Source organism: Lygodium microphyllum, chromosome 7 (genome assembly GCF_053477565.2).
Source record: "Lygodium microphyllum isolate KBCC chromosome 7, Lygodium_microphyllum_v1.1.10, whole genome shotgun sequence".
In the NCBI taxonomy this organism is placed as follows: Eukaryota; Viridiplantae; Streptophyta; class Polypodiopsida; order Schizaeales; family Lygodiaceae; genus Lygodium; species Lygodium microphyllum.
Window position 1 is genome coordinate 33,984,315 of NC_141141.1, and position 27,971 is coordinate 34,012,285.

General features: G+C 41.4%; 1 protein-coding gene across 3 annotated transcripts; it reads right to left on the bottom strand.

The window, feature by feature from the left end:
• Positions 1-22,361: 22,361 nt before the first annotated feature.
• Positions 22,362-26,765, bottom strand: LOC148033329 (putative pectin methylesterase CGR3). 3 transcript variants are annotated; one of them, XM_087681237.1, is made up of 8 exons: positions 26,437-26,748; positions 25,557-25,697; positions 24,643-24,682; positions 24,451-24,555; positions 23,931-24,311; positions 23,144-23,202; positions 22,898-23,052; positions 22,362-22,623 (listed from the first exon to the last, which is right to left on the bottom strand). In XM_087681237.1, the coding sequence occupies exons 2-8, from the start codon at positions 25,686-25,688 to the stop codon at positions 22,620-22,622; spliced, it is 876 nt and encodes a 291-aa protein (XP_087537363.1). In that variant the 5' UTR covers positions 25,689-25,697; positions 26,437-26,748; the 3' UTR covers positions 22,362-22,619. The 3 variants fall into 3 exon arrangements, with proteins under 3 accessions (XP_087537363.1, XP_087537364.1, XP_087537365.1); XM_087681238.1 differs by lacking the exon at positions 26,437-26,748 and adding an exon at positions 25,821-26,386; XM_087681239.1 differs by lacking the exon at positions 22,362-22,623 and having other exon boundaries at positions 22,894-23,052; positions 26,437-26,765.
• Positions 26,766-27,971: the final 1,206 nt, after the last annotated feature.

Genomic DNA, 27,971 nt, shown 5'->3' on the forward strand with positions numbered 1-27,971 from the left:
ATAATAATAAATAATATTTCAATTAATTATGTTGGTGTTATAAAATATATGAAGATTATAGTATGTGGTATTCAAGTGGAAGTAGATATGTATGTGTTGCCATCCAAAGGGGAGAGCTATCCAATTATACTAAAAAGACATTGGCTCATTGCTATGAAAGCAAGACAAGATTGGGAGTCTGGTACACTTGTGTTTCACCCACAAGGAAGGGCTAGAAGAGAAGGACGAGCCATTGTGTACAATCTTAGGAAAGGGAGACAAGAGAGTGTAGAGTTGGAGACTTCAAAAGAGTGGAGCTCAGAGGAATGCTCCTCATCCAATGAAGAGACATCTGAAGAAGAAGATAGTAGTTCATTAGAAGTTATGGAGTTGTCCTAAAGGAACTAGCTGATGGAGGTGAGTCAAGCACTTAGGTGGGACCAAGTGAAGAGGAGTTAGAAAAGATGTTGGCCAAGGATCTTAGTACAAAGGGGAAGGAGGATTACATAGTAATGTTGAGAAAACATGCCACTTTGTTAATCTCTAATTATGATCACATTACAGGAGTGACCATTGTGAAGCACCACATCAACTTGAAGCCAAATAGTAGACCAATAATATAAAAGTTGCATTGTTTAGGGGTCATACAACAAAATGCTCTCCTAATGAAAGTAAAAAGGCTATTAAAGATAGGTTTTACCTATCCTATGGAGGATTCTGAATGGGTTTCACTAGTTGTGATAACACCTAAGAAAAATGAAAAATTGAGGGTTTGTGTGGATTACAAACCACTTAATGCAACAACAAAGAGGAATCACTTTTCTCTTCCATTTCAAGATGGCATTCTCAACGAGATAGCTAGTCATGAAAGATACACCATTTGCGATGGATATTCAAGCTATTTTCAAATTTGAATTGCGAAAGAAGATCAAAGAAAGACAACATTTATTACTCCTTAGGGATGTTTTGCATATAGCATCATGCCCTTTGGTCTAACTGATACCTCTGCTACCGTACAACGTTTCGTGAACTTTGTCTTCCAGCCTTTCTTTAGTGACCTAATTAGGGTGTTTATTGATGACTTTTGTATCTACAATTCTCATTATCTCCACTTGACTAGATTGGATGAAGTGCTAAGTAGACTAGCACAAATAGGTGGACAATTGAACATAAATAAATGTCGCATAGGGAAAAGAAATGTGGTCTTTCTAGGCCATGTGGTATTAGAAAATGGAATTGAACCTGACCCAAAGAAGGTTCATGTTATCTTGACACTACACGCTCCTACCTTGAGCGCCTTGAATCGTGGAGAACTATAAGAGGACTACAACGATTGGATTCAAAGCTCCATCTCCAAGCTTCAAGCTCCAACCTCCATAGTCATGCATGCAAGAAAAGAGGAGGAGAAGAAGAGCTTCTCCATGGTCCCTCACTCTTACACACTTGCACTCTTGCTTTCTCACATTCCCTCTCATGCACAAGAAGAAAGCAAGAACAAGAACAAGAACAAGAAGAGAGCTAGTTTACACAAACACCAAGAATGAGCTTATACATTCACTTTTTGAGTTTTATATATGCCATTTTCTCCTTGGGCATCCAACTCTTTTCCATGACTAGTCATCCGGCCTTGGCCATCTTTTTCGCTTTCTTTCCTATTCTCATGGCTCTTTTACATGTGCATTTTCATTTAAAACTTACACAAGAGAGAGCATGGTGCTCTTTTATAAGGGACTAAAATGTGATTTATTTCTTGCATGTCATGTTTCTTATTTTAACATTTTTTCCACAGTTCTTGGTCTTCTTTTTCCAACGAGTTGTCTTTTCATGCTCCTTTATAAGTCTCTTTGCACCTTGTGTGTTCCAAGGGTTAACAAGCAATCTAAAAAGATAGTTGAAGTATACATGGTAATATATTGGGAGGAGCCTCCTATTACTATATAACTAGCTAGACAACCTGCAATAGCTAATGCTCCAATGGCCCATGACCATGATGTTAGATAGGATGTATAAGTCCCATAGTCTCTTTTGTGATAATCTACTAGAGATAGACATTAACCTAATCTATTTGTGCCCTCCATGGATTATGTTATGGTAGCAAATGCTAGTGATCTTCTTACTTATGATGAGGCCATGTGAAAAGGTGATAATCACTCTTGGGAGAGGACCATGTAGTCAAAATATGACTCATTGCAAAAAAATCATACATGTGATTTGGTTTCTTTGCCTAATGGAAAGCGTGCTTTGTTATGCAAGTAGCTGTACAAGTTAAAGAGTACCTCTGGATCCCCCAAGCTAGCGTATAAGGCCAAATTGGTTACTAAAGGTTTTAAGCAAGAGCATGGTGTTGACTTCAATGATATCCTCTCTCTTATAGTCAAGATGGCTACCCTACACTTGGCTTTGGTACTGGTTGTGCAGGTAGATCTAGATCTTTATCAGATGGATATAAAGACGGCTTTCTTATATGGAGACTTGCATGATGAGATTTATATGCAACAGCCTAAGGGCTTTAAGAAAAAAGATAGGAAATACCTAATGTGTAAGTTGAAATAGTGTTTATGGTCTTAAGCAGGCACCTAGGGAATGGTACCACAAGTTTGATGTTTTTATACATTCACAAAGATATACCTGTAGTGATATAGATCCATATTTATACCTGAAAAAGACCCATGATAGCAACCTTATAATGTTGTACTCTATATAGATAATATTTTGATTTCTAAGAGGGCTCATAATGAGTTGAATGCCTTGTAAAGTTAACTCAAGAAGATCTTTGAGATGAAAGACATGGGATAAGTCTCACACATTCTTGGGATATACATCACGTGTGAAAAGTGTCAAGGATCGAAGCTTGCTTGGAAGTGAGCTATACTGGAGACCAAGAGCAAGAAGAGAGAGACACACACAAATGGGAACTCCAATAGTCACAATGTGCGACCGGGCCTTTCTTTATTCAAATTGTCACTAAAAGAATAAAGAATAAAGTGACGGTGAGACGGGCACTCGCCACCTGCAGTGTGTAGTGGCGGGTACTGTCAGTGTAGTAATACATGGGCGGCTAGGCAGAGGCGCCTTTACCCCCAACAACCTCCCACTTAAAGGTGAATCTACCCTAGTGAGGAGGGAAAAGAAAAAGAAAAGACAGTACAATGTACACATGTACAACAGGATGAGGAAAAATGTCATCTCATCCAATGCCCATCAATCTCCTGAGGAAGGCAAAGCACTCAGTAGTGAGGCTTTTCGTGAGCAGATCTGCAGGATTTTCATCAGTGGAGATCTTGACAAGGTCAAAAGACTTGTTCTCCACGACCCTACGTACGTAGTGATACCTCACCTCAATGTGTTTCGTCTTTGCATGGAAGACCGGATTCTTGGCTAGTTGAATAGCACTCATAGAATTCGAATGCAGTGTAGGTACAGTATTAATCCCAAGGTCATGAACCAAACGGCCCAACCATATGGCCTCCTTGCAAGCCTTAGTGGCCACAACATACTCAGCCTCAATGGTAGAGAGATTCATACACTTCTGAACCCTGGACATCCAAGAAACAGCACCTCCAACATATGTAAAGACATACCCGGAAGTGGACTTCCTACTACTTGCATGTCCTGCATAATCAGAGTCTATGTAGCCCACAACTCCTATATCCTGGCTGCCATAGAAAATACACATATCTGATGTGCCCTTCAGGTATCTCATGATACCCTTTATGGCATCCCAATGCTTTTTGCCAGGTGTAGCCATATAGTGTACCACAACACCAACTGCAAAGGCAATATCTAGACAAGTAGCTATAATGGCATACATCAAACTGCCCATGGCTAATGCATAAGGGATCTTGACCACCTCGTCCCTCTACTCATCCATCTGCGGAAAATCGGCCTGTGAAACCTTCACATAAGAAGGTAATGGACAGCCAATAGGCTTTATGTCCTGCATGCGAAAACGCTCAAGGACTTTATGAATGTACTCCCTCTGTGAGAGGTAGAGTAGTCCGTGATGCATGTCGTGCTTAATGCGCATACCAAGAATGTGAGAGTCCTGTCCCAAATCCTTCATCTCAAAGCTCTTATTTAGCTGAGATTTAAGAGCATCTAGCTCATCATGAGATTTTCCTGCTATCAACATATTATCCACATAAAGTACCAAAATAAGCAATGAGATATCACGGGCTTTCTTTTGTAATGACATGGATCCATAGCACTTTTGATATAGCCATGTGACTACATAAAGGCATCAAACTTATGATACCACTTCCTAGGTGCCTGCTTCAATCCATAAAGACTTTTCTTCAACTTGCACACTAGGTGCTCCCTGCCAGGTTCTGCAAAGCCCTTAGGCTGCTCCATGTATATCTCATTATGCAAATCTCCATGCAAGAATGCAGTCTTGACATCCATCTGGTACAAGTCTAAGTCAAGCTGCGTGACTAAGGCCAAAACCAAGCATAGGGTTGTCTTCTTGACCACAGGAGCAAAGACTTCATCAAAGTCAACTCCATGCTCCTGTTTAAAACCCTTAGCGACAAGTCTTGCCTTATAAGCCAGCTTGGGATTTCCAGGGGTACTTTTCAGCTTGTACACCCATTTGCATAGCAAAGCCTTCTTGCCCTGAGGCAGTGCAACCAAATCCCAAGTCATATTCTTGTGCAGGGAGTCTATCTCATACTGCATAGCCCTCTCCTAGGAGTGACTATCACCCCTGCACATAGCCTCATCATAAGTGAGAGGCTCTCCTGCATCTATAACCAATACATAATGTATCGAGGGCTCAAATCTATCAGGTGGACGTCTATCTCTAGTAGACCGTCTCATGGCAGGCTCTCAGGCTGGTCCAACACCCTGGCCATGTGTACCAACTACTGCTGCAAGCTATCCAACTGGTTGTGCAGGAGCACGTAGCTCCTCCTGGAATATAACCCTACATATCTCTACTACCTTCTCAAGTTGCCTATGCATCTTGTCTTCATGGAAGACTACATCATGGCTACAAATGACTTTTCGTGCTTGCGGATCCCAGAGGCGGTAACCCATCTCGCCTACATCCCCATAGCCAAGGAAAATGCATTTGACACTCTTAGGATCCAACTTAGTACGCTTGTCTTTGGGCACATGGCAGAATGCCTCACATCCAAAGACACGTAGATGTGCATAAGATGGAGGTTTCCCAGTCCATACCTCCTTTCTAACAACCTGGAAATCCAAACCACTAGAAGGTGATCTATTTCTGACATGCACAGCTGTACTAACTGCCTCAGCCCAAAAGCTCTGTGGTAAGCCTACATGGCTAAGCATTTTGCGTACACGCTCTTGGATGGTTCTATTCATCCGCTCAGCCAAACCATTCTAGGGTGGGGTATAGGGGGCGGTCAATTGATGCTTAATACCCCTCTCGTCACATAGTTGCTCAAAAGGACGTGACACATATTCTCTCCCATTGTCAGTCCTAAGGCATTTCAGTCTATGCCCAGTCTGGTTTTCAACAAATACAAGCCATCTCTGAAATACAGCCAAGACATCGAACTTAAGCTTAATGGGGTAAGCCCAGACTTTACGCGAAAAATCGTCAATGAATGTCACAAAATACTTTGCACCACCCATAGACTGACAAGGCATAGGTCCACAAACATCTGAATGTACCAATGCCAAGGACTTACTCATGCATGTCCTATCAGACTTCTTATGTATATTCCTAGTATGTATGCCATAAAGACAATGCTCACATGAATCAAAATATGTGTAGTCAAGGGGTGATAAGTACTGCAAACCAGAAAGCATTTTCATTTCCTTCAAGGACATATGGCCCAAACGAGCATGCCAAAGAGATACATGTGGGATGGAACCCACTGACAAAACATGGTCAACAGAGGATCCATCTACTACAAGAGGATAGAGACCGCCAGCTTTGGCACCTCTAGCAAGCACAAGTCTGCCATGGGTGATCTTCCAGGCAGAATCCCCAAAAGAAACTTCAAACCCAGCATCATCAAGCTACCCTACAAACATAAGACTGTGTGTAAGCGTAGATACATGACGTACATCATGTAACAGAAAAGTACTGCTAGTAGAGAACTGCAGCCGTACATCCCCAACGCTAACTATAGCAAGTGACTTGTCATCACCCAAGCGAACTGAACTAGAGACAGTGCGGTAGGAGTGGAACCACTCACGAGATGGTGTAACATGAAATGAAGCACCAAAATCCAAAAGCCATCACTGTGCATGCATAGAGTGAACATTGGTCAACAACGTAGCATCACAAGAACTAGCTACAATTATGTACTCCTCATCGAAGTCATCAATCTGCACGACATTTATCTCCTCGATTTTCACACTAGATTTTGCAGGCATAATGCTGCGATCAGAGGACATTTTCTGTACTTTGTCTTTCCCCTTCTCTTTGCACTTCTCATTGCGCAACTCTTGATACTGTGGTCGTATATGACCCCTTTTGCTGCAATGATAACATGTCACATTAGCATTTCTCCCAAAAGACTTGCTACGCGACTTACCACGCGACTTAGACCTAGACTTCTACAAGTCTCTACCACGGCCATTCCCACGGCCATTCTTGCCATTACCATCTCTGCCTCTAACAGTCAAAGCATGCAAAACACAAGAGGCATCCAAGTTCTTAGAGTTGATCTCTTCCTGCAGAAGAGCACTCTCTACATTAGGCAAGTTCAAAATAGTAGCAAGAGCACATAAGGCAGTGCGGAATACATCCCATGACTCACTTAGAGTCCCAAGCAAAAACAATGGAGTAACCTCATCATCAAAGGTAATACCCTGCGAAGTCAAGTTCTCGAGAATAGCATGGAACTAGCTCAAATGACCAAACATTGTCATATTCTCCTTCATGCGCAGGTCCATAAGCTGCTTCAGCCAATACATCTGACTTGCTAGACTTTTCTTATCATAGAGGTTCTTAATTTTATCCCAAAGCTATCAAGCACTCTGTGCTTCCTCAACCACAGTGTAATGCACATGTTCAGTGAGAGACAAGATGAGGGTTGACTTGCATAACTCATCAAGCTCATCCCATTCGTCATTAGTCATAATTTCAGGCTGCTTGCCATGCATCCTTAGTGGCTTTATCTGCGATTTCTACACTAATACCTGCCAAACTTGGCTCTTTCAATAGGCATAATTCGTACCGTCAAGCTTAATGATGTTGAAGATAGCACTATCAGTGGAAGAAGAACCCATAATGCAGTCCAAAACAGTGCAGACAGTTCAAAACTGCTTGCTATTTTTTGTTGTAAACAGCCAAAAATACCACCAAAACCAAGGCAAAATGGCCACGAATTAATAGCTAATGATGCTTTCCACCAAGTACCATCAAAAGTACATAAAATCATGATGATTCAGCATGAAAATTTCACATCAGTCCATACATAACTGCTTGTTGTAATAAATTACAGCCAGGTACAATGAGAGCAAACTGTAGGCAAAATCAATGCACCAAGTCAACCACATCAAGCAGGCATAAATCAGCATATGACAATCATGCGGACATCGAGAAAACACCCAAGCATGTCAAACGAATCCGTCAGTAAGCCTGCACACCCCCTGTGTAATAAGGCAAAGTGTATACAACACTGGCAAGACCTGACACAAAGAGATGTATGCTTAGGGGCTGCAAAGCCCAAATCATCCCAAGTACATGTATGCGGACCACAGCATATTAACCATGCAACATCCAAGTGAAGAAGATCCCAGTCTCAGAAGACTCAAAGCTCAATAGCATAAACCACATGCTCAATGTCTGTCAAACATCTAACGATGCTCCTGCCAGCACAAAAGCCGTATGGATCAAGCCAAGAAGCTCAAGAAGGGCATATGAGAGCACCATTGATGAAAAATCCAAGACCAGACATCAATAAGACATCATGAGTATATAGGCTTTGTAGCCTCCAATTAGAGCATCCATAGACATCAACTGTATCCCAAATACAACTTTGGCAAGCCAAGAAATATCCCAAGTAAGTTTCGAAAGCCAGATGCAAGCCAAGACAAGTCACTAGGAGCAATCGGCTCCAAACAATATAAGTAGCATATAGTAGTGGCATAGGTCAAACATGTCAAGACCGGTTAGACATAGGTAACATATATGCCATATATACATTCAAGACGGAGCATCAAATGCATTTCAAAGCCGATCTCAAGCTCAAATGAAGATCCAGAACCAAAGACAAGCTCGATGTCATACCCCGAAGGTCAATACTTCATTGCATATCCCAAAGACATAGCCCGACATCAATAGGCATAACCAATGTTGGGGGTAAAGGCGCCTCCGCCGTGCCGCCCCGTGTATTACTACACTGACAGTACCCGCCACTGCACACTGCAGGTGGCGGGCGCCCGTCACGTCACTTTATTCTTTATTCTTTTAGTGACAGTTTGAATAAAGGAAGGCCCGGTCACACATTGTGACTGTTGGAGTTCCCATTTCTTGTCTCTCTCTTTCTTGCTCTTGCTCTCCCACCATAGCTCGCGTGCAAGCTTCGATCCTTCTCACCTTTCAACTGGTATCAGAGCTTGGCATTCTCTTGCTCGAGCTCGACTCGGTGCTTCCCGACCTTCGCATCGACTCGCTTCACGCGTTGGAGTTCCCATTTCTTGTCTCTCTCTTTCTTGCTCTTGCTCTCCCGCCATAGCTCGCGTGCAAGCTTCGATCCTTCTCACCTTTCAACTGGTATCAGAACCTTCAGCCCACTGTTATTCCAGCATGTATTTACTGTTCTAAACAGTAGATTTCAGCCCCAAATTCAAGCCAAAATCATGGTCAAACCAAATGCATACATCCCCAATACATCCGGGTAGGAAGTAGACCGCATACGGGCATCAAACAAGGTAACCGGAGTAGAGTATAAGCATTAAATGCCAATGCCAAGTGTGGCTGCCCTGTTTCCAGCACTGTATAACAGTAAATAACAGTCCCAAATCAGCCAATATTTCAAGCCAAAATCATGGCATAATCATGTGCATATATTCCCAAGGCACTAGGCATCATGTAGACCATGTTTTGGCAGTGGGCTCTATCCCACATGTATCACTTTGGCATGCCCGTTTGGGGCATATGTCTTTGAAAGGAATGAAAATGTTATCTGGTTTGCAGTATCTTCCGCCTTTGGATTATGCATGTTTTGACTCATGTGATCATTGTCTTTATGGTAAGCAAAATAGGTCTACGCATAAGAAATCGGGTAGGCCACGCATGAGTGAGCCCTTGGCATTGGTGCATTCCGATGTTTGTGGGCCTATGCCTTGCATGTCTATGGGTGGCGCGAAGTACTTCGTTACCTTCATTGATGATTTTTCTAGGAAAGTGTGGGCTTATCCCATAAAGCAGAAGTCCGATGTCTTGGCAGTTTTTCAGAGATGGCTTGCTCTTGTTGAGAACCAGACTGGGTATAGGCTGAAATGCCTTAGGACAGATAATGGGGGAGAATATGTCTCGCATGCTTTTGAGCAGTTTTGTGATGACAGGGGTATTAAGCGTCAGTTGACCGCCCCTTACACCCCACCCCAGAATGGTTTGGCTGAGCGCATGAACAGGACTATTCAGGAGCGTGTGCACTCTATGCTTAGCCATGCAGGCCTACCCCCGAGTTTTTGGGCTGAGGCAGTTAGTACGTCAGTGCATGTCATAAACCGATCGCCTTCCAGTGGATTGGATTCCCAGGTTGCAGAGGAAGTTTGGGCTGGTAAGCCACCCTCTTATGCGCATCTCCGTGTCTTTGGATGTGAGGCATTCTGCCATGTGCCCAAGGACAAGAGGAGTAAATTGGATCCAAAGAGCATTAAATGCATATTCCTTGGCTATGGTGAGTCAGGAGAGATGGGCTATCGCCTATGGGATCCGCAGGCGCGGAAAATAGTACGCAGTCATGATGTCGTCTTCCATGAAGACAAGATGCACAGGCAGCCTGAGAAGGTGGTTGAGATCCGCAGAGTGATCTTTCAGGAGGAGCCTAAAGCTCCATCACAGCCAGTAGTACAGCCTGCAGCAGTTCCTCCACAGGGCCAGGATGTTGGACAGGTAGTTAGACAGGCAGCAGAGCCTGCGGTGAGACGGTCTGCTAGAGATAGACGTCCACCTGACAGATTTCAGCCCTCTATGCATTATGTTTTGGTTACAGATGCAGGAGAGCCTTTCACTTATGATGAGGCTATGCGCAGGGGTGACAGTCACTCCTGGGAGAGGGCTATGCAGTCTGAGATAGACTCCCTGCATAAGAATGAGACTTGGGATTTGGTTGCCTTGCCTAAGGGCAAGAAGGCTTTGCCATGCAAGTGGGTGTACAAGCTGAAAAGTACCCCTGGACACCCCAAGCCGGCATACAAGGCTAGATTGGTAGCAAAGGGTTTTAAGCAGGAACATGGTGTGGACTTTGATGAGGTCTTCTCTCCTGTGGTTAAGATGACCACCCTGCGCTTAGTCTTGGCTTTGGTTGCACAGCTTGACTTAGATCTATATCAGATGGATGTCAAGACGGCTTTTCTACATGGGGACTTGCATGATGAGATCTATATGGATCAGCCTAAGGGCTTTGCAGAACCTGGCAGGGAGCACCTAGTGTGCAAGTTGAAGAAGAGCTTGTATGGCTTGAAGCAGGCACCTAGGGAATGGTATCATAAGTTTGATGCCTTTATGCAGTCACAGGGCTACAGCAGGAGTGCTATGGATCCATGTCTTTACACGAAGAAAGCCCGTGATGGCAGTTTGCTTATCTTGGTACTCTATGTTGATGATATGCCGATAGTAGGGAAAGCTCATGATGAGCTAGATGCTCTTAAATCTCAGCTAAAGAAGAGCTTTGAGATGAAGGATTTGGGACAGGCCTCACATATACTTGGGATGCGCATTAAGCGCGATAGGCATCAGGGACTTTTGTATCTCTCACAGCGGGAGTACATTCATAAAGTCCTTGAGCGCTTCCGCATGCAGGACGTAAAGCCTATTGGCTGTCCATTACCTTCTTATGTGAAGGTATCACAGGCCGATTGTCCGCAGACAGATGAGCAGAGGGCCGAGATGGCCAAGATCCGTTATGCATCAGCCGTGGGCAGTTTGATGTATGCCATGATAGCCACTCGTCCAGATATTGCACATGCAGTTGGTGTTGTGGCACGCTATATGGCTACACCTGGCAGCAGACATTGGGATGCCGTGAAGGGTATCATGAGGTACCTGAAGGGCACAGCAGATATGTGTATTTGCTATGGCAGCTAGGATACAGGGGTCGTGGGGTACACTGACTCCGATTATGTAGGACATGCAGATAGTAGGAAGTCCACTTCTGGCTATGTATTCACCTATGCTGGAGGGGCTATCTCTTGGATGTCCAGGGTTCAGAAGTGTACGGCTTTGTCTACCACTGAGGCCGAGTATGTTGCAGCCACTGAGGCTTGCAAGGAGGCCATATGGTTAGGCCGTCTAGTTGCTGACCTTGGGATTGATGCTACACCTACACTGCATTCGGATTCTATGAGTGCCATTCAGTTGGCTAAGAATCCGGTCTTCCATGCGAAGACGAAACACATTGAGGTGAGGTATCACTTCATACGTGGTGTCGTGGAGGACAGGTCTGTTGACCTTGTCAAGATCTCCACTGACGAGAATCCTGCAGATTTGCTCACGAAGAGCCTCACTACTGAGCGCTTTGCCTTCCTCAGGAGGTTGATGGGCGTTGGATGAGATGTCACCTTTCCTCACCTATGTACATTTGTACTGTCTTTTCTTTTTCTTTTCTCTCTCACTAGGGCAGATTCGCCTTTAAGTGGGAGGTTGTTGGGGGTAAAGGCGCCTCCGCCGTGCCGCCCCGTGTATTACTACACTGACAGTACCCGCCACTGCACACTGCAGGTGGCGGGCGCCCGTCACGTCACTTTATTCTTTATTCTTTTAGTGACAGTTTGAATAAAGGAAGGCCCGGTCACACATTGTGACTGTTGGAGTTCCCATTTCTTGTCTCTCTCTTTCTTGCTCTTGCTCTCCCGCCATAGCTCGCGTGCAAGCTTCGATCCTTCTCACCTTTCAACCAAACTAGAGGTAAAATAACCTGTCAACCAAGGTAGCATAAATCCCAACCAACAACGAAGTTTTCGCATCCAAATCAAGGCTCAATAGCTCTCAAATAGCATATTCGGGCATAAACCATGATGATCAAGCATCAATACATCCAACAGGACACCCGAATGTCAACAAAGAACATTATGCATAACCCGTTCCTAATAAAACATTGCTGCCCAAACAATGTACAGCAATAAATCCCTACCTAAATCAAGCTATGGAATCTCAAACCAAGTCCCAAAGCATCTCAAAACATTGGCCAAACATCCCCAAAGTATATGGGCATCAAATACCAAGCCTTGGGAGCATCACATAAGCTAAGAACATGACATTTTCTTGTTGTAAATCAACTCAGATCTGTTATAGAACATGTTATGATCAGAATTTGGTGGATTTTACATCGTCATCATGTCCAAAGCGTGCCAAAATCCCAAGTTAGACTCTTATCTTGCCTAAATCGGGTTCCGAATACTCGAGATATGATAAAAAATGGGATTTTTGAGCCTGATTTTGAAATATGCGGAAAAAAAAAAACATGAGCTGACTATGGGGCCTGCTGGTGATGCTGAGGATAAGGGGGAAAATGGGGGCATGCAAGGTGCCCAATGAAGTCAATGAACACCTGCAAATAGCCTATGAGGGCCGGGGAGAGACGGGAGATGAAATCTTACCTTGGGGGGGAAGAAGCCATGGCTGACATTGAAGCTCCAAGCTCTAGGTCTTCAATCCGAGCTGAAGTAATGGGCCAAGCTCCGTGATCAAGCTCTAATTCAAAGCTCTGATACTAGTTGAAAGGTAAGAAGGATCTAAGCTTGCTTAGAAGTGAGCTTTGGCGGAGAGCAAGAGCAAGAAGAGAGAGAGAGACAAATGGGAACTCCAACAGTCACAATGTGTGACCGAGCCTTCCTTTATTCAAAGTGTCACTAAAAGAATAAAGAATAAAGTGACGGTGATGGGCGCCCGCCACCTGCAGTGTGCAGTGGTGGGTAATGCCAGTGTAGCGATACACGGGCGGCTAGGCAGAGGCGCCTTTACCCCCAACAACGCGTAATCACTCTAAGGGGCTTCTTTCATTATCACAAAAGACGTACATCTAGAAGGTCCTTAAGTAGTTTTATGTGCAAGGCATTAAGCCTATTGATTGTCATTTACCTTCTCATGTGAAGATTAGTCAAGCTGATTATCCATAGTGGGTAGTTTGATGTATGCCAGGATAGCCACTCGTCCTAACATAGCATTTACAGTAGTGGGAGTTATAGCACACTATATGGCTACACATGGTAGGCAGCATTAGGATGTCGTGAAGGGTATCATGAGGTACCTTAAATGCACTATACATATGTGCATATGTTATGGTGGCCAAGATACAAGAGTCGTGGGGTAGACTAACTTTGATTATATAGGACATGCAAACAGTAGGAAGTCAGCCTCTGACTATGTAAGGTGTTCGTTCTTGGATGACCAGGGTGCAAAAATGCATGGCCCTATCTACTACAGAGGCGAAGTATGTTACAATCACTAAGGCTTGTAAGGAGGCTCTCTAGTTAAGACGTCTAGTAACAGACCTTGGTATTACTAATGCGGTCCCTACACTGCATTTAAATTCTATGAGTGCCATTCAATTGGCCAAGAATCTAGTCTTCCATGTGAAGATAAAGCACATTGAGATGCATTACCACTTTATCAAATAGGTCATTGAGGACAAATCCATTGATCTTGTCAAGATCTCAACTAACAAAATCTTGCAAAACTACTCGGTAAAAGTCTCTCAATTGAATGTTTTTCCTTCCTTAGGAAGATGATGGGCATAGAATGAGATGACCTCTTTTATCATCGTATTATACTCTATGGACATTTGTACTTTGTCACTTTTTTCTTATTCTCGCCTCACTAGAGTCACATTCACCTTTAAGTGAGAGGTTGTTGGGGATAAATGTGCCTACCGAGCCCATGTATTAACTACACTAACAATATCCACATGCATTTATGCTACAAGTAGCGGGTGCCTATCACTGTGACTTCATTCTTTATTCTTTCAATGACTAATGAATAAAGGAAGTCCAAGTCACATATTGTGATTGTTGGAGTTCCCATATCTTGAGAGTCTCTCTCTTGCTCTCTTGTTCCATCCACCACAGCTCACACCTCCCTTGCTTCCACTCTCTCATGCTCCCTTTCGAGCTTCTCTCTTTATATGCATCTTGTCAATGATCATCATCAACTCATCCCCCTAATCAAAGCCCACGGTGGAAAGCAAAACTAATGCATACATACATTGAAACTCTAGGAATAGGGAACCATGGATCATCTCATCAAGCTTCTTCATTACAAAAGAAGGTAAATTAGTCTTGGTCTCTAGAAATTGATAACATTTCGGGAGATCATAATACTTTAGAAAGCTGGTAGTTCTTAGACTTCACTCACTCAATAAGCGCAATTCTATCGAGTGGAATAACCTTTGTATATTGGTCATATACCCATTTCTCTTCATTACAAACTTCCCATCTATAAACTTCACTTTGTTTTTTCTTTAGTATCATATTTGTAAAGCCCAATTAGCTTGAGGTCCCTTTAGAGTAGGTATTAGGTTTCTTTAGACCTTATGCATGACTCAAGTGATACTTTTTTGCTTTGAAAACCAATGAGACTTGAACTCCCTTTAGGGTAGGTATTTGAGCCATCCTTTGTTATTTTAATTTTCTAATGCATATAATTTTTGTATATTGAACTCGAGTACTTGTACAAAAGAAAAGAAAGAGATGGACGCAAAAAAACCGAGCGACAAAGAGAAGAGGTAAGGTTTACTGATACCTTAACTTATGCACATCACAATGAGAAGAGGATCAGGAGCACCATGTTGCACAATGCTTTTGGATACTACATCGGGGCTTCTCACAGCCCAACTCATCAACTATTTCCATGCCATTGGGATAATACACTAAATTGCACATTTTTCATGCACTAGGCGCATGAGCCCACTAAGGCTATAAGCAATTATCCTAGATGCATGTGGAAATGAGGGTATACCATCATTGAGCACTCCGTTCCGGAACTTTGCGAGCACTTAGGAATTATGGATTGAGAGAGAAAGGGGTTAGGTGAGATGCGGGCCATTAAAGGCTACTACAATTGAGAGAAGGGTTTTAACTTTTAAGTCATTTTATACATCATCGAGAGAAGAGAGTTTGCGCAAAAGCAGGAGATTGGAGTGATGTGGCTCATCGTGCAAGTGGTGAGCAGGACGACTGGAAGGGCATTTCTTACCATGAGCTCAGGGAATAGAGAGGGATTGTGGAGAAGCATCTGAGTTGCAGAGAGAAATGAAGGCTGAAGAGCATAACAGGGCACGGCACTGTGGAAGATAGACCCAGCAACCGCATGTCGATGCAAAGATGGCATCCAACCAAGTCCATATGCCAATTGTGTAATTCCACTTCAGAGCAGATGGTTTGCCAATCGTGTAATAGAGCAGTTCGAAAAGGATTTATCCAACCGTGCTTCTTCTCTTATCTAGGGTAAAGGGGCCAATAAAGTAGCGCCCTCCAAAACGAAAACACACCACCCCACCCCACCCAACTCGGTGACCATTTTACAAGAAACATGTGGCTTTTTTAGTCACTTAATAATATAATATGAGTTTTTTAAATTTACAGATGAGTTTAACTATTGAGTCATGCAAAATTTTTTATATTTTAGATTTTGCAAAACCCTAAAGCAATACACCCTTGAGTGTCACTCAATTGGCCCCTCATTGCCCCTCTTTTATGAACCTTTCATTTGTAACTAAGGCTACTTGATAAAAATATCAAAATATCTCAATATTTTTTCTTTGAGCTCTATATAATATGAATAGTTTAACTATTTAAAAAAATTTATGCAACTCACTTGGAAATTATAATGAAGGATTGTTAGATGACAATCTATTGGCCCCTTTACCCTAAGTATGGTAGGCTCAATTGCTTCGCAGAAAAGAAGAAGGGTCACGATGGAGATATACGAACTTCATTCTCTAGTTCAAGGCATTATTAGGACCATATGGAGAATGGAGTTCATCCAGATGGCCTACAAGGCTCCATTTTTTATCTCTTTTATATTAGTTACTCCAATCAAAATGTAAGCCAGAACTTTGTATAAAGTAGCATCAAATTCTCTTGCCATTAGTAGGCTGCCTTGTAGAAAATTAAATGCTAGGCTTTCATAATTAAAGCATTCACTTAAACACCAATCAAATCACCCTTTGCAAAGTGTTTTAAAGTCTTCAAGTTTCAATAAGTTGAAATCTATAGGAAACACAAGGTATGCATCTTTCTTGACATAGAGATTAAAGATTGTATGTCTTCATGTGAAAGAAGTCTTAGTAGACTCGTTACACTCTTCCCCAAACACAAGTGTGTTACTAGAAGCTCACTATTTTGCGAACTTATTGTCTACATGTGAGGATTTACTTTTGAGGAGTAAGAATTTGAGTTTGCAACCTTGTGCTTTCACTCGATGCATGTATGGCATGGAAATACTCGTGGCCTCAATGAGTAAATTACTTTGGTAAAAAGAGGAGCATGGAGTCTACAAGAGAGCCTTGGTACAATGTACTTTGTTTTGCATGGCTAGGATAAACCCCTTAGTTTTCTTTGTTTGTTGAATCAATAAACTTTTTTAAAACCCATAGAGAGAGAGTGAGTGAGTGAGTGAGTGAGAGAGAGAGAGGTGAAGACAATGTGATTGAAGGTGAGTTTGATAGATAGTGTTTGTAGCTTGAGGTTGCATGATTAAGAATACATAGTGGCATTTGCCAAGAAAGAGATAGAGAATCCCCTTGAATTGAGAGATTGAGAACATATTTTGTTTGAGCTAGAAAGTCCATGCTAGTGACCTTGTTTGGTTATGTCAACAAAACTTTTATTAAGACAAGATGAAGCTTGAAAAGCAAAAGAGTACTATTGGAAACCTAACACTAAGAGAAGGACTAGATGCAAAGAGGAAATTAACAAAAGATCTTAGGGTCAAGCATTGAGTCAACATTTTCCTTTGGGGATTTCAAGTTTATTTGTGTGTGCAATTGCAATCTACTATGGAGTAGATCTAGGTGGAAAGCCTTGGGCCTTGTTACAACGCTCTTTGTCTATATGACTAGATTGCTGGTAGTGATTGCAAAACCTACTCTTTGTCTATATGACTAGATTGCTAGTAGTGAGTGCAAAACCTACTCTTTTTAAGGAGTTGTTGCCTAATAGTTCTAGATTCTTTGTTTCTATATGAAGAAGGGATGTCGCTTTTGCTAGGACTTGCCTCCCCTTCATGAAAATTATTGCCACCTCTGTATTTCACCTTTGAAGAGGAGGTTACTAGATCCTCTCTTTTTGTGGACTTCATCATGCAACTTTGCATAACATAAGAATTAATACTTTAACACATAAAAGGTAGATAGGTGGATAAAGAGATAACTTACATAAAGTATAAGTATTTTAAAAGTAGCTTGATTAAGGATAATGTGACCCAAGTGCAATAGTGGTGGTGACCTTAACAAGTAATTTTGACTTTAAGATCAATGTGATGGGAAACTCTTATAGGCTAATGATCGAAATTGATGTGTTAATTTCAATCTTTAGCCACATAGCAATCAACGAGTCATCAACAATCAAACGCTAGGAGAAAGTGTTGAAGTTGGAGTGAAACTTTGGTGTAATCCATGCATCAATTCAACAGGCATTCTAGCAATGGAAAGCTTCCATTGATGAATATGATCAAGGTGCACTAAGTCAAGGGTCCAACACAACATCTAAACCATTGACGAATATGATAAAGGTGTGCTAAGTCAAGGGTCCAGCACAACATCTAGACCATTATATCCCAAAGATACTGACTCCAAAAATTATCATATAAAATTCGACCCATGAGTCCTTTTGCTAAAAGCATTCTTAGCCATAGCAATTGAAGTGTTCATGTATCTCACACAAACTAAGTATTCATGGTAACTGCAAGATACTCTTCAATACAACATTGGAATTTGGCTCTGACACCATATGAAGATACATTGTTTGCACTAAGGAAAACACAAAATGTATGAACACCACTAAAATACAATAACTTAAACAAAAATACAAAACACAACAGTGAGGAATGAAGATGAAATTGAACAAATAAAGCATGCACACAATGCTCAAAGGCAAAGACATCCAACTGCTTATGACTCTCATGGGAGTCAACTAAGGGAGATCTCAAAGCGTATCATCCACCAAAGATGAATTAAAAGTGCAATAACCACCAATTGTGAGAATATGATGATGTAGAAAGTGTTGAAAACTCAAAAATGCCCTGCTTAGATGCAAACACAAAACCAAATTGATGTGGAAAAGTGTTGAAAAACTCAAAGTGCAACAATTGACTATATGGATGATGATGTGATAGTCAAGGCGACCTGATCAGTAATCAGCAAGTATAGGCCAACAACTAGGCAATGATGAGGAAGTGATCTAAATAGTGAAATGCAATCATATAAGGTGATATCAATAGTGTGGATAACCTCCAAGTGCAAAATAGCACAAGAAGGTGACCTATTATGGTGTAACACAATAACCCACCAAGTTGTGTGATGAGCACGACGATGGTTGTAAGCTCTCTAACAAGGGTTGAAGCAATTGTAAAGGGGGCTATCATGAGCAAACTAGCAACTAGGCAAATAGTGAAATGTAGCTATAGAAGGTAACATCGACAATACAAATGACCTCTAGGCAACAAACAATAATAGGATGGCATGTTCATGTCAATGTATGGTCGACCAAGTCATGATGAGCAAGGCAACACCAAGAAACTCTCTACTAGGGGCTACAATGGTTAGTCACAAAGTGCACTAGAGGGATTCTAACAAGAACTACAATCAAGTGAACATGTGGGCAACCTTTAGATTGTCACAATAGCAATTGTTGTTGATAATGGGTAGTTTGAGGACATTTGGGGGACGAAAGAATACATGTGACCTAGCACCCTATTTAAACCAACCAAAGCTCAGGGTTTGATTATGAGACACTAAAGCACACATGCATTTGTAGCTTTGGTATTATTTAATTAGCTTAATGAAGGTTTGATGTTAATGCATTTTTGCTAGCTCAACATGAGGCTCCTCACATACAATACTCATTGTTCACATTCAACATAAATATTGAGCAAATTGGTATCATAGTTTGATTAGAGAATGTATGGGACTCCACACATACAACACTTTTGATCACATTAGACATAAATATTGACCAAATTGATATCATTGTATGACTAGGGGATATAAGGGCTCACAAGGTGAACATTTGGAGTTTGCATCACAATAAAAAATGGAGCAAGAATGAAGGCTAATAATGGTTGGATTAACACAATAAAGTTGTCCACCACGATCAGAATTGATCACTCGCATGGTATGGGTAACACGATTGAAGATGAGCGAGGGCATGGAATGATCTAATGTCTTCCCTGGACTTGATCAATGTTGATGCTCTGGTCAATGGTAGGGGAGATAAATTGGTCGCCCGACATAATAAGCATATGAATGGTATCTAGAGGGGCCCAATTGGACAGCTTTTCTCTCTCTCATGATGGTGTTTGGATCGCACCTAATCTTAGCTACAAAATTTTGGCCAAGTATTTGGATTTGGATCATACTCCTATTATTTTGATTTTCAAGATGATTTGTGTGGGAAGCCTTAATAAAGGCCCTCGTTCTAATTCGACCTCAACTTCCTCTCTCGCAAACATTTTGTGCACAAGAACAAAGAAAAATGGCAAGTCTACCACTTGCAAGTATGCTCACCCACTAATAATTGGGATTGTTGCATGTCAAAGATCACACATTATTGTAAGAAGTTTGGTAGGCAGCAAGCAAAGTGGAGGAGGAGGCGCGTCGCTACTATAGAAGAATTCAAGAATGCATTGCTATAGATGCTAGTTGCTACCCCTCATCTTGCTCTGCCTTCTCCAAGAGATTCAAAGCTTCATCAAGGACCTTGAAATTTGCAAAACGGAATTGCCTTATGTTGCATCACAAGGAGAATGCACTTGTTGTAGAGAAGATCCCTACTACAACCTATTTGGGCACTTTAAGGCACAAGCAAAAGGAAACTATTACCTCCATCAAGGATGCCAAAGGCAATTGACACTCTGATTAAGTTGCGATATCAAAGGCCTTCAAGAAGCATCTATCTACTATAGTTGGTGTTCTCTTTCAACCTCCACAAAACTAGGAAAGTAGGATGCATGAATTTTTGCAATACATGGATCGCCAAAGTGCTTGCACTAAGAACTAGGCATGTCCCAAGCAAGTATGTGCATTGCAAGCTATACGATTTCATCCATGGCAAACATATTCATGATGTAATCCTAAATGCCATACTAGGTATTGATCATGCCTTGACTTCCAAGAATGACTATATATTTCTCAATATGAATTTTGAGAAGGCTTTCAATAGAGTTTGTTGGGAGTTTGTTCTTGCTAGGACTAGATTTGGCAAGCAATTCTACCTTATGACATGTGCCCTATTCACCAATACTTTTGCAAAAATTCCCATCAATGGATACAAGTAATGTAGTTTTTGCTTTGCATCGCATCAACAAGCAATGATACCCTACTATCCCCTTGCTATATACATGCTACCCACCCACTCTTTTATTGCATCGACCATGCTATATACATGCACAAACAATAACCCCTCTCTAGCTTTATTTGATGGCTATTATCTATGCTCACAAATTTTCGTTGATAACAATAATAACATTGTTTGTGCTAACCCCCCATTTGCTGGCACCCTGCTCAACATTTATGATGAATTCTCCTCTTTGTAAGGTTCCAAGATAAGCGTCCAAAAGTCGAAGCTATCATTCCTCTTGGGAAGACTCACCTCCCTAGATTAAGCAATTTGGATTCCAAGAAATTCCGAAGGGTCACGTGACAAGGGCTAGACTCACAAGGAGATTGGTAGTTCTCAAGAATGTTCTCCCCAATTATGGTTTTAGTTGTATCAATCCTCCCTACACTATAGCTTGGATTAGATTGAAGGGATGTTTAAGAACATGTTATGGTCTTTAGGGAGTTGAAAAACTAAGCTACCATTCCATGGCAACAAGTCATTCCTAACAAAGGCAAAGAGGATGCATCTCTAGCTCTAAACATTTAGATGTCAACAATAAGCTTTGATGATGGGTTTATCCCAACAAGAGAGAATGCCAATTAGTGCTACAAAATACAATGTAAGAGGCTTGGCTATTGGTATGGTATCTAGGACCTAAGCCCAAGTTATTGTCTCTCTACGAACAAGTAACAACTGAATTTTACCTCAACAAAAGAAAGCAACCTAGCTGCAAGGGGTGCTATTCAAAAAGAAACAAGGATGGCCCACCTCTCCCAACATCACTTGACAATCTTTTCTTGAGTATTTGAGTAATGCACATGGCAAACCACTAAGCATAGCAAAAGGTAGGGTGAATTTAGGAAGCCCAATGAAATTGGCCACTTAGGACCATGGAGTCGAAGCCTTACGATGACACTAGAAGGGGATTCAAGGAAGAAGCACCTTAAGAAGGCATGGAAGGCTATCCCATCCCAAAGAGTCAACATATTTCTATGGAGAGTCGTAACTAACTAGATGGCAACTAAGTATTGACTATGCAAGCTTAATCCCACCTCCCCAATGTGTTTTTTGCAAAAGGAGAGGAAACAATCAAGCACATGTTCTAGGGCTACCAAGAGAACCAAGATTTGTGGAAGAAGATTGAGAAGAGGATGGAAGAGCTGAAGCTCCATGACGAGGGCAAATGTAAATATCTTACTGAAATCAATATAACTTTGGAATTATAAAAAAACACAACAAAGTTGGTATTATTTATAAGAGACTAGAAATAAAGTAGACCAAAAATTTGTTAATAATGGGCTTATTGCTTAATTTGTAGTAGAACATTTATACAAGTCTACTTGTGTCTATACATGTAAATGAGTCTATATGTAGATGTGTGAACTTGAGTTTTTGCTTACATAATATAGGTTTAGGGTAAAGGGGCCAAACAAATTTAAATGCATCCCCTTTAATTTAAAGAACACCAACACCAGTTAAGAGGCAATAATTCAAATTTTTTGAAGAGGAATCAGTATTCAACTCCCCCTACTGCATGTCTATCACTCTTCTCTCGGCCTTTTTCACTCCATTAAAACAGCCTTAAGGACTTGGATGAGGTATGGTTAGAAACATAGGATTCTTGATGTGAGCGTGATATTTGTCACAAGTCTCTCTCATATATCCAAAGCCTTGACACATACTGAATCCTGTTCCAAGAATTTAAAGAATTTAACATTTAGGTAGGAAATGTTACGTGGAACCAGTCATTGCCTTCAAAGACTCAATTCAATGGAGTTCTATGCAAAAGGTTCCAACGAAGTCCATGTTCCCAAATTGTATCATGAACAACGCCAATTCCTCCACTCTTAGGAGAAGATTCCAACGAGATACACATAGCAACAGAACTATCAATACAATACCTACTAAATTAGTTAAAAAGAATAGCTCCACATCCATCACCGAGATGGCTACCTGGAAATAAAAGGGACATGGTTAGGAGACATGTATCCCTGCATTATTATATGTGCAAAATACAGGAATAAGACTTCCAGAAATTGGGAATTGGCTTCGAAAGTTAAGTGAAATATATGTTTAGAATGCACATGATGGCTCGGACTTCTAAAAAACACGCTGTTTTCATAAGCTCCCATCATTCATATGCAGTATTCCTTGTGACTAACATAATTGATGACCATGACCGTCACATAAACTACTGCTGCACAATTGTTACTCGCGTAATTGTTACCTGATAATGTCTGACGAAATCAGATGAAATATGTAATAATTCAACTTGAATGATCTCTCTGTCTGGATAGCCTCAAATCTCTTCGTGGCTTCTTCACTCTCTTGCAAACCCATCATTTGAAAACAATGTTGCCACCAAAGCCTACTGCGAGGTTTCTGCTTGCACACAAATCAGGCAAAAAGGTCACTATGTATAAACTCCAGCATAGCATGAAACTGTTGTCAGCATATGGCATAACTTGCTTACTGTCTTCAACGGCTTAGAACCCTCCCCAGCATTTGACAGTTTCCTATTTGTCTTACTGTCTGCTCAAAAGGCCACATATAAGTCAAAATTATTCAAATGAAAGCATGTCTCATTAAGCATATTCCTAAAATCAGTCAGGAAATGATAGAAGCTCAAGCATACAAAGGTTAAAACAGAAACACAGTGAAGGCCAAGCACAAAATCCTATAAACGAAAAGATATGTTACACATATACTAAATGCAGTGTCCCTGATCAGTTTACATAAGCCGAGAATGATACTAGAGTTGAACTTTTACTTCATTAGGCTCATTCTCAACCTCTTGCATTCTGGATAGAAGAAAGATATAATAAAAGCTGACTGCGCACCAGCCTTGGGCATGTTAAAATGAATTGCATTAGAGAACATTTGCTGACTCATGATATGAACCTTTGATAGATACTGTAGGCTCATACTGATTCCTCCAAGCTTCCATGGAACACTGTTACTCGTGCACACTTCTTTAAGACTACATAATCCATATGTAGCCACATCTTTTGTTCTACAGAATAACATATCGAGTGGGAAAAGTGCTCATAAGTAGGCATCTCAAGTGGAAAGTAAGGTTCATCCTTGACTTAAGAATATAAAGTGATGATGTTTGGAAAACCTCCAGACCTTTAGACCAGTGCTAAATGACATGAGAAAGGATCTGATAAGCAGAAGATCATTATCTAGTTTAATCACTGCGATTGAAAACAAGAAATGGAAGGCAAACATCCAAAATCAAAACTGAAACATTCACTTACTTATAAACAGCACAACACTATCTGAAGAAACGCGTGCCAGCTCTCTCAAAGTCACATTCAAGTGCTTTGTTGTCATGGTATCTACCACATCATTAGCCAACACAATTGAAAAAGACCGCGACCGATAATGCAGTGGTTGTGTAACATCAGCCACCCGTATGAGACCCTTGCTAATGAGGTTCTCACATACACTGTGGATTGGAGGACTTGGGTCAAAAGGCAATATACCCCATGCCTCCAGTTTTTCTTCCTTCAAAAGCTTCAGCACAACACTGCAGGCAGATGGCCCAATGTGCAGAATGCGATTCATCGACTCTCCATATACTTCTTGTAGAAGCGGCAGTGCCTGGCAGACTGCAGTTCTGCATTCTGGTCGAGCGACTGTGATGCAATTGACAATTGGTTACATTATCATTGAACAAGCTTGACAAATGCACCTGATGCAATCCCACAAAAGAAAAAACTAAACAGAAAACAGCATCGCATTTCCTTCATCATGTCGTAGAAGCTTTTATCCAACCTTGGTCTTCTTCCATGGCCTCAATAAAAGTATCTTCTGTTTTTCCATTATTCTGCCCATCCCTTACAAATCTTCCTGTGTCCTTTGTAGGCGAATGGTAAAAACCTTCAAGCAGAGAAAACAAATTTGATCACTATCTTACAGAAATTAAACCTCCGTAGAACAACAAGTTCTCCAACTAACTGCACTTACTTGAGTTGGAAAAAGAGTAGACTAGTAGTATTACAACCCCCTATCAAGAAACGCGGAGAAAGTTAACATGGTTCCTCTCCAAAATTGACAGAGAAAATGAATTATCATTTTTGGTGAATGTATGTCATGTAGAGAATAAAAGCAGAAAGACACTGTTATCACAACTGTGAATAATGTTTTGTCCTTGGCTATTTTGCTCACAATTTTACTAAAAACATTCAAACTATTAGCAGCAAAATAAGCACTTGTAACACTGATATGAACCACACAAGCCATTTCTTGTGAGAGCTTCCACATTCCACATTTAATGCAGCGTGTCATTTAGAAAGCCTGCTTATGCACAACCAACTTAAGCAGGCATTCAGCCCCTATGAAGAGTCACAGTGAAATAAGTGAGGTTCAGTCAGGTCAGCCAGGGCACCTCTAGCAGTTGATGCCTCAAAGAGTCAGGCTAAGACAAAACCCAACCTAGAGGCCATGTAAACAGAGGTAGGAAAACAGATCTTCATGAAGGTAGCCTAAGCACAAATCCTCACAATGATCAAGCTACAATATAATCCTGCAGACATCATCCGTCTGTCCCTGCACATCTAATAGATGAATATATTCTTTTAAGTCTTACACTCATCAATGCACAAATAACTGCACACAATTACATAGTCTAACAAAACAAGTTTGTAAGCCCTGAGCCCCTTTGAGGTAGAGAAGCACAGACATCAGATAATGACCCGAACTCTACCTCATTACCCCACAGATATTCCAAAGTAACTATTAACTCTTTAAAAATGCTGAAGCTGAAAATCAGGTCGGCCTGATGGAGTCAACAGACAGGGAAGAAAAATGACTTCAAGCCGTGTAGCAACTATACATACAATATTGGTGAAGGTGCCACTTGAAAATTAATGACTGCTTACCAGCAACACAAGGCACACAGAAAGAAGAGGTGATCTGCGAGACCTCAAAGGAGCTGCTGCTGAACTAAATGAGTCAACTACTCCTGACTCAGCCAACCTCCTTGGAGTAAGAGTTGCTGGTCTTCGCGGCATCCTGGTAGACTGCAAGATAAAATCAGATACTCGTCAACGAGCAGAAATAATTCCACTCTTCGTATGAACGTTCAAATAAATGGAGTAAAGAAAATCGAGACTGCAAAGTTGAGACAGTCAGTTTACGAAAACCTTTAAGCACTGAAAAGATCAGAGACAAAGTTTGTCTCTCATCGTCAGCGTCACAGTGATGGCCATCCAATGTGGCATCGCACAGGTACAGCATGCACCTCCCCAAACGTGATTGCATTAGGACTTGTCCGAGAATACAGAGAGGGAAAAAGGTAAAGCTCAACCAGCAAGCCTCAAACGACTTCAACGCATCTTAAGCTCCAGAACATCTGAAAGCTTGACAGCGGGCAGTACAAGCACCTCATCCATTCCAATTTAGGGATGGTTAGCTAAATCGGTTACCTGACGTGAAAGCTAAAGGCTATATTAGGCATCGGCTCAGAGGCCTAAGGCAGTGCACATTGTCTGCACCACAAAGTCACACAGGAATGCCGTTGCTTGTCTGGTTCGGGTTGCTAGGGTAACACAGTAAACTATATCTACAAATATGGCATAGACCATATTTGAGCCAAAAAGAGGAATGCCAGGTCCTGCAGGTCGAGTCCCCCGCAATGAGGATCACATGCCATTGCAATGTAGGCAGTCGCAGGGAGCCCTTGAGAACGCAGATCGAGTGAAATAGGGAACGGATCTGGTGCGTAAGGCAGGAACAAAAAGGGTATAGGAAGAAACAAACCTGGAGGTGAACACGCTATTTGATAGGATGGGGCAGTAGTGGTAGTGAGGAATCACATGGAGGGAGCCGGAGATCGAGACGCCATGGGAGCCCCGATATGCGAGCGAGGAACACTGCGCTCAAGAAACGAGAAACGAGAACGAGAGAGAGAGAGAGTTGGAAATGGAGTCTCTAGAGTCTACTCCATGAAAGTTTTAATAAATTTTTCGTTAATTGTGACGATACTTCCTCTAATAATCAAAGTTGACTGATGACTGATAATCAGATGTCTTACAATTCAGTGTCCAAGGTACATCTATTACTTCTACATCTATATATATCTACAGTATCTCTTATTTTCCTATCTCCCAAACCTATCACCAAAAGTGACAAAATCTTACCTCCTCTCTCTCTCTCTCTCTCTCTCTCTCTCTCTCTCTCAGATCTTACAAGGTGCAAGGGTGTGCTCCTCTTCTTATCTCTTTCGCCAATCAATTCTCCCTTCTTTCCTCATCCGCATAAAATCATCCTACTATGTTCCGATTGCTTTTTTCGAGTGTGGAAGGGTGTAAATCAACAGAGAAATTGAATTGTTCACTTATGTTTTGATGATTTCCATGGCCCATACATTTATTGATCTAGGTCCCCCATGCTTGATCAATTAGTAAGAAGGTGCATGTGTGTTTTTTGTGAGTGTGAAGGTGAAGCACGTTTGGCCTTTCGTGTTGTTGAGGCTAGAAGTTATACTATTGATGTTGTCACCTATTGGACCAATTTTTAAGTAACGAGGTTGATGAGATCAACACATTTCAAGTGGCTTTCTTGCCCTTCTAAAAGGCATATTCATTGTGCAGTTAAAGGGATGTGGCAAGGTGTTGAAGGCCTATGAAATGAAGCTAACGGATGAAGTAGCTAGGGTCCTTTGATTTTGATGGATAACATATTCATTCATTGTGCATACATTTTCATGTTTTTGTGAAATGCACCCATGGTACTAATCGTAACCTACATGGTGAGCACAGTAGCAATCTATTCAATTATCCAAAGAAGGCAAAGATCAATCCAAAGGAAAAGCACATCTCCTTTCATTTATGAAGAAGATGACAATGTATACAGTAGGAGTAAAGCAAGTCAATTGTAAGGAATAATGGATGATGATCCTAGTGATGATGAAGCCAATGATATAATGGATGGGGTGTGTGTGTGTGTGTGTGTGTTTTGCACAAGTCCAATGCTTTTTATATTTCTAGTTCATAGATTAATAGTAATCAAGTGTTTAACATGTAGCAAAAGAACTATTATTGCATTAAAGAAGCTTTAAACCCAACTTTGTTGGCATTGTTGATGCAAGTGTGAATAGGTATGTAATTGGCCAATGCTTGCAATCAAATAGTGTATGAATATAGGTATATCTTTTTATCCTTATATACCTTTGTTGTATATTCACCTCTTCAACTAGCCAACTAGCCTTATGGCATTTTGCTTTGTTAGAGTGGGTGGGGGGTTTCCCTAGTGGGCATACTACTTTGGGTATGCTTGGGGTTCAATTCCCCTTA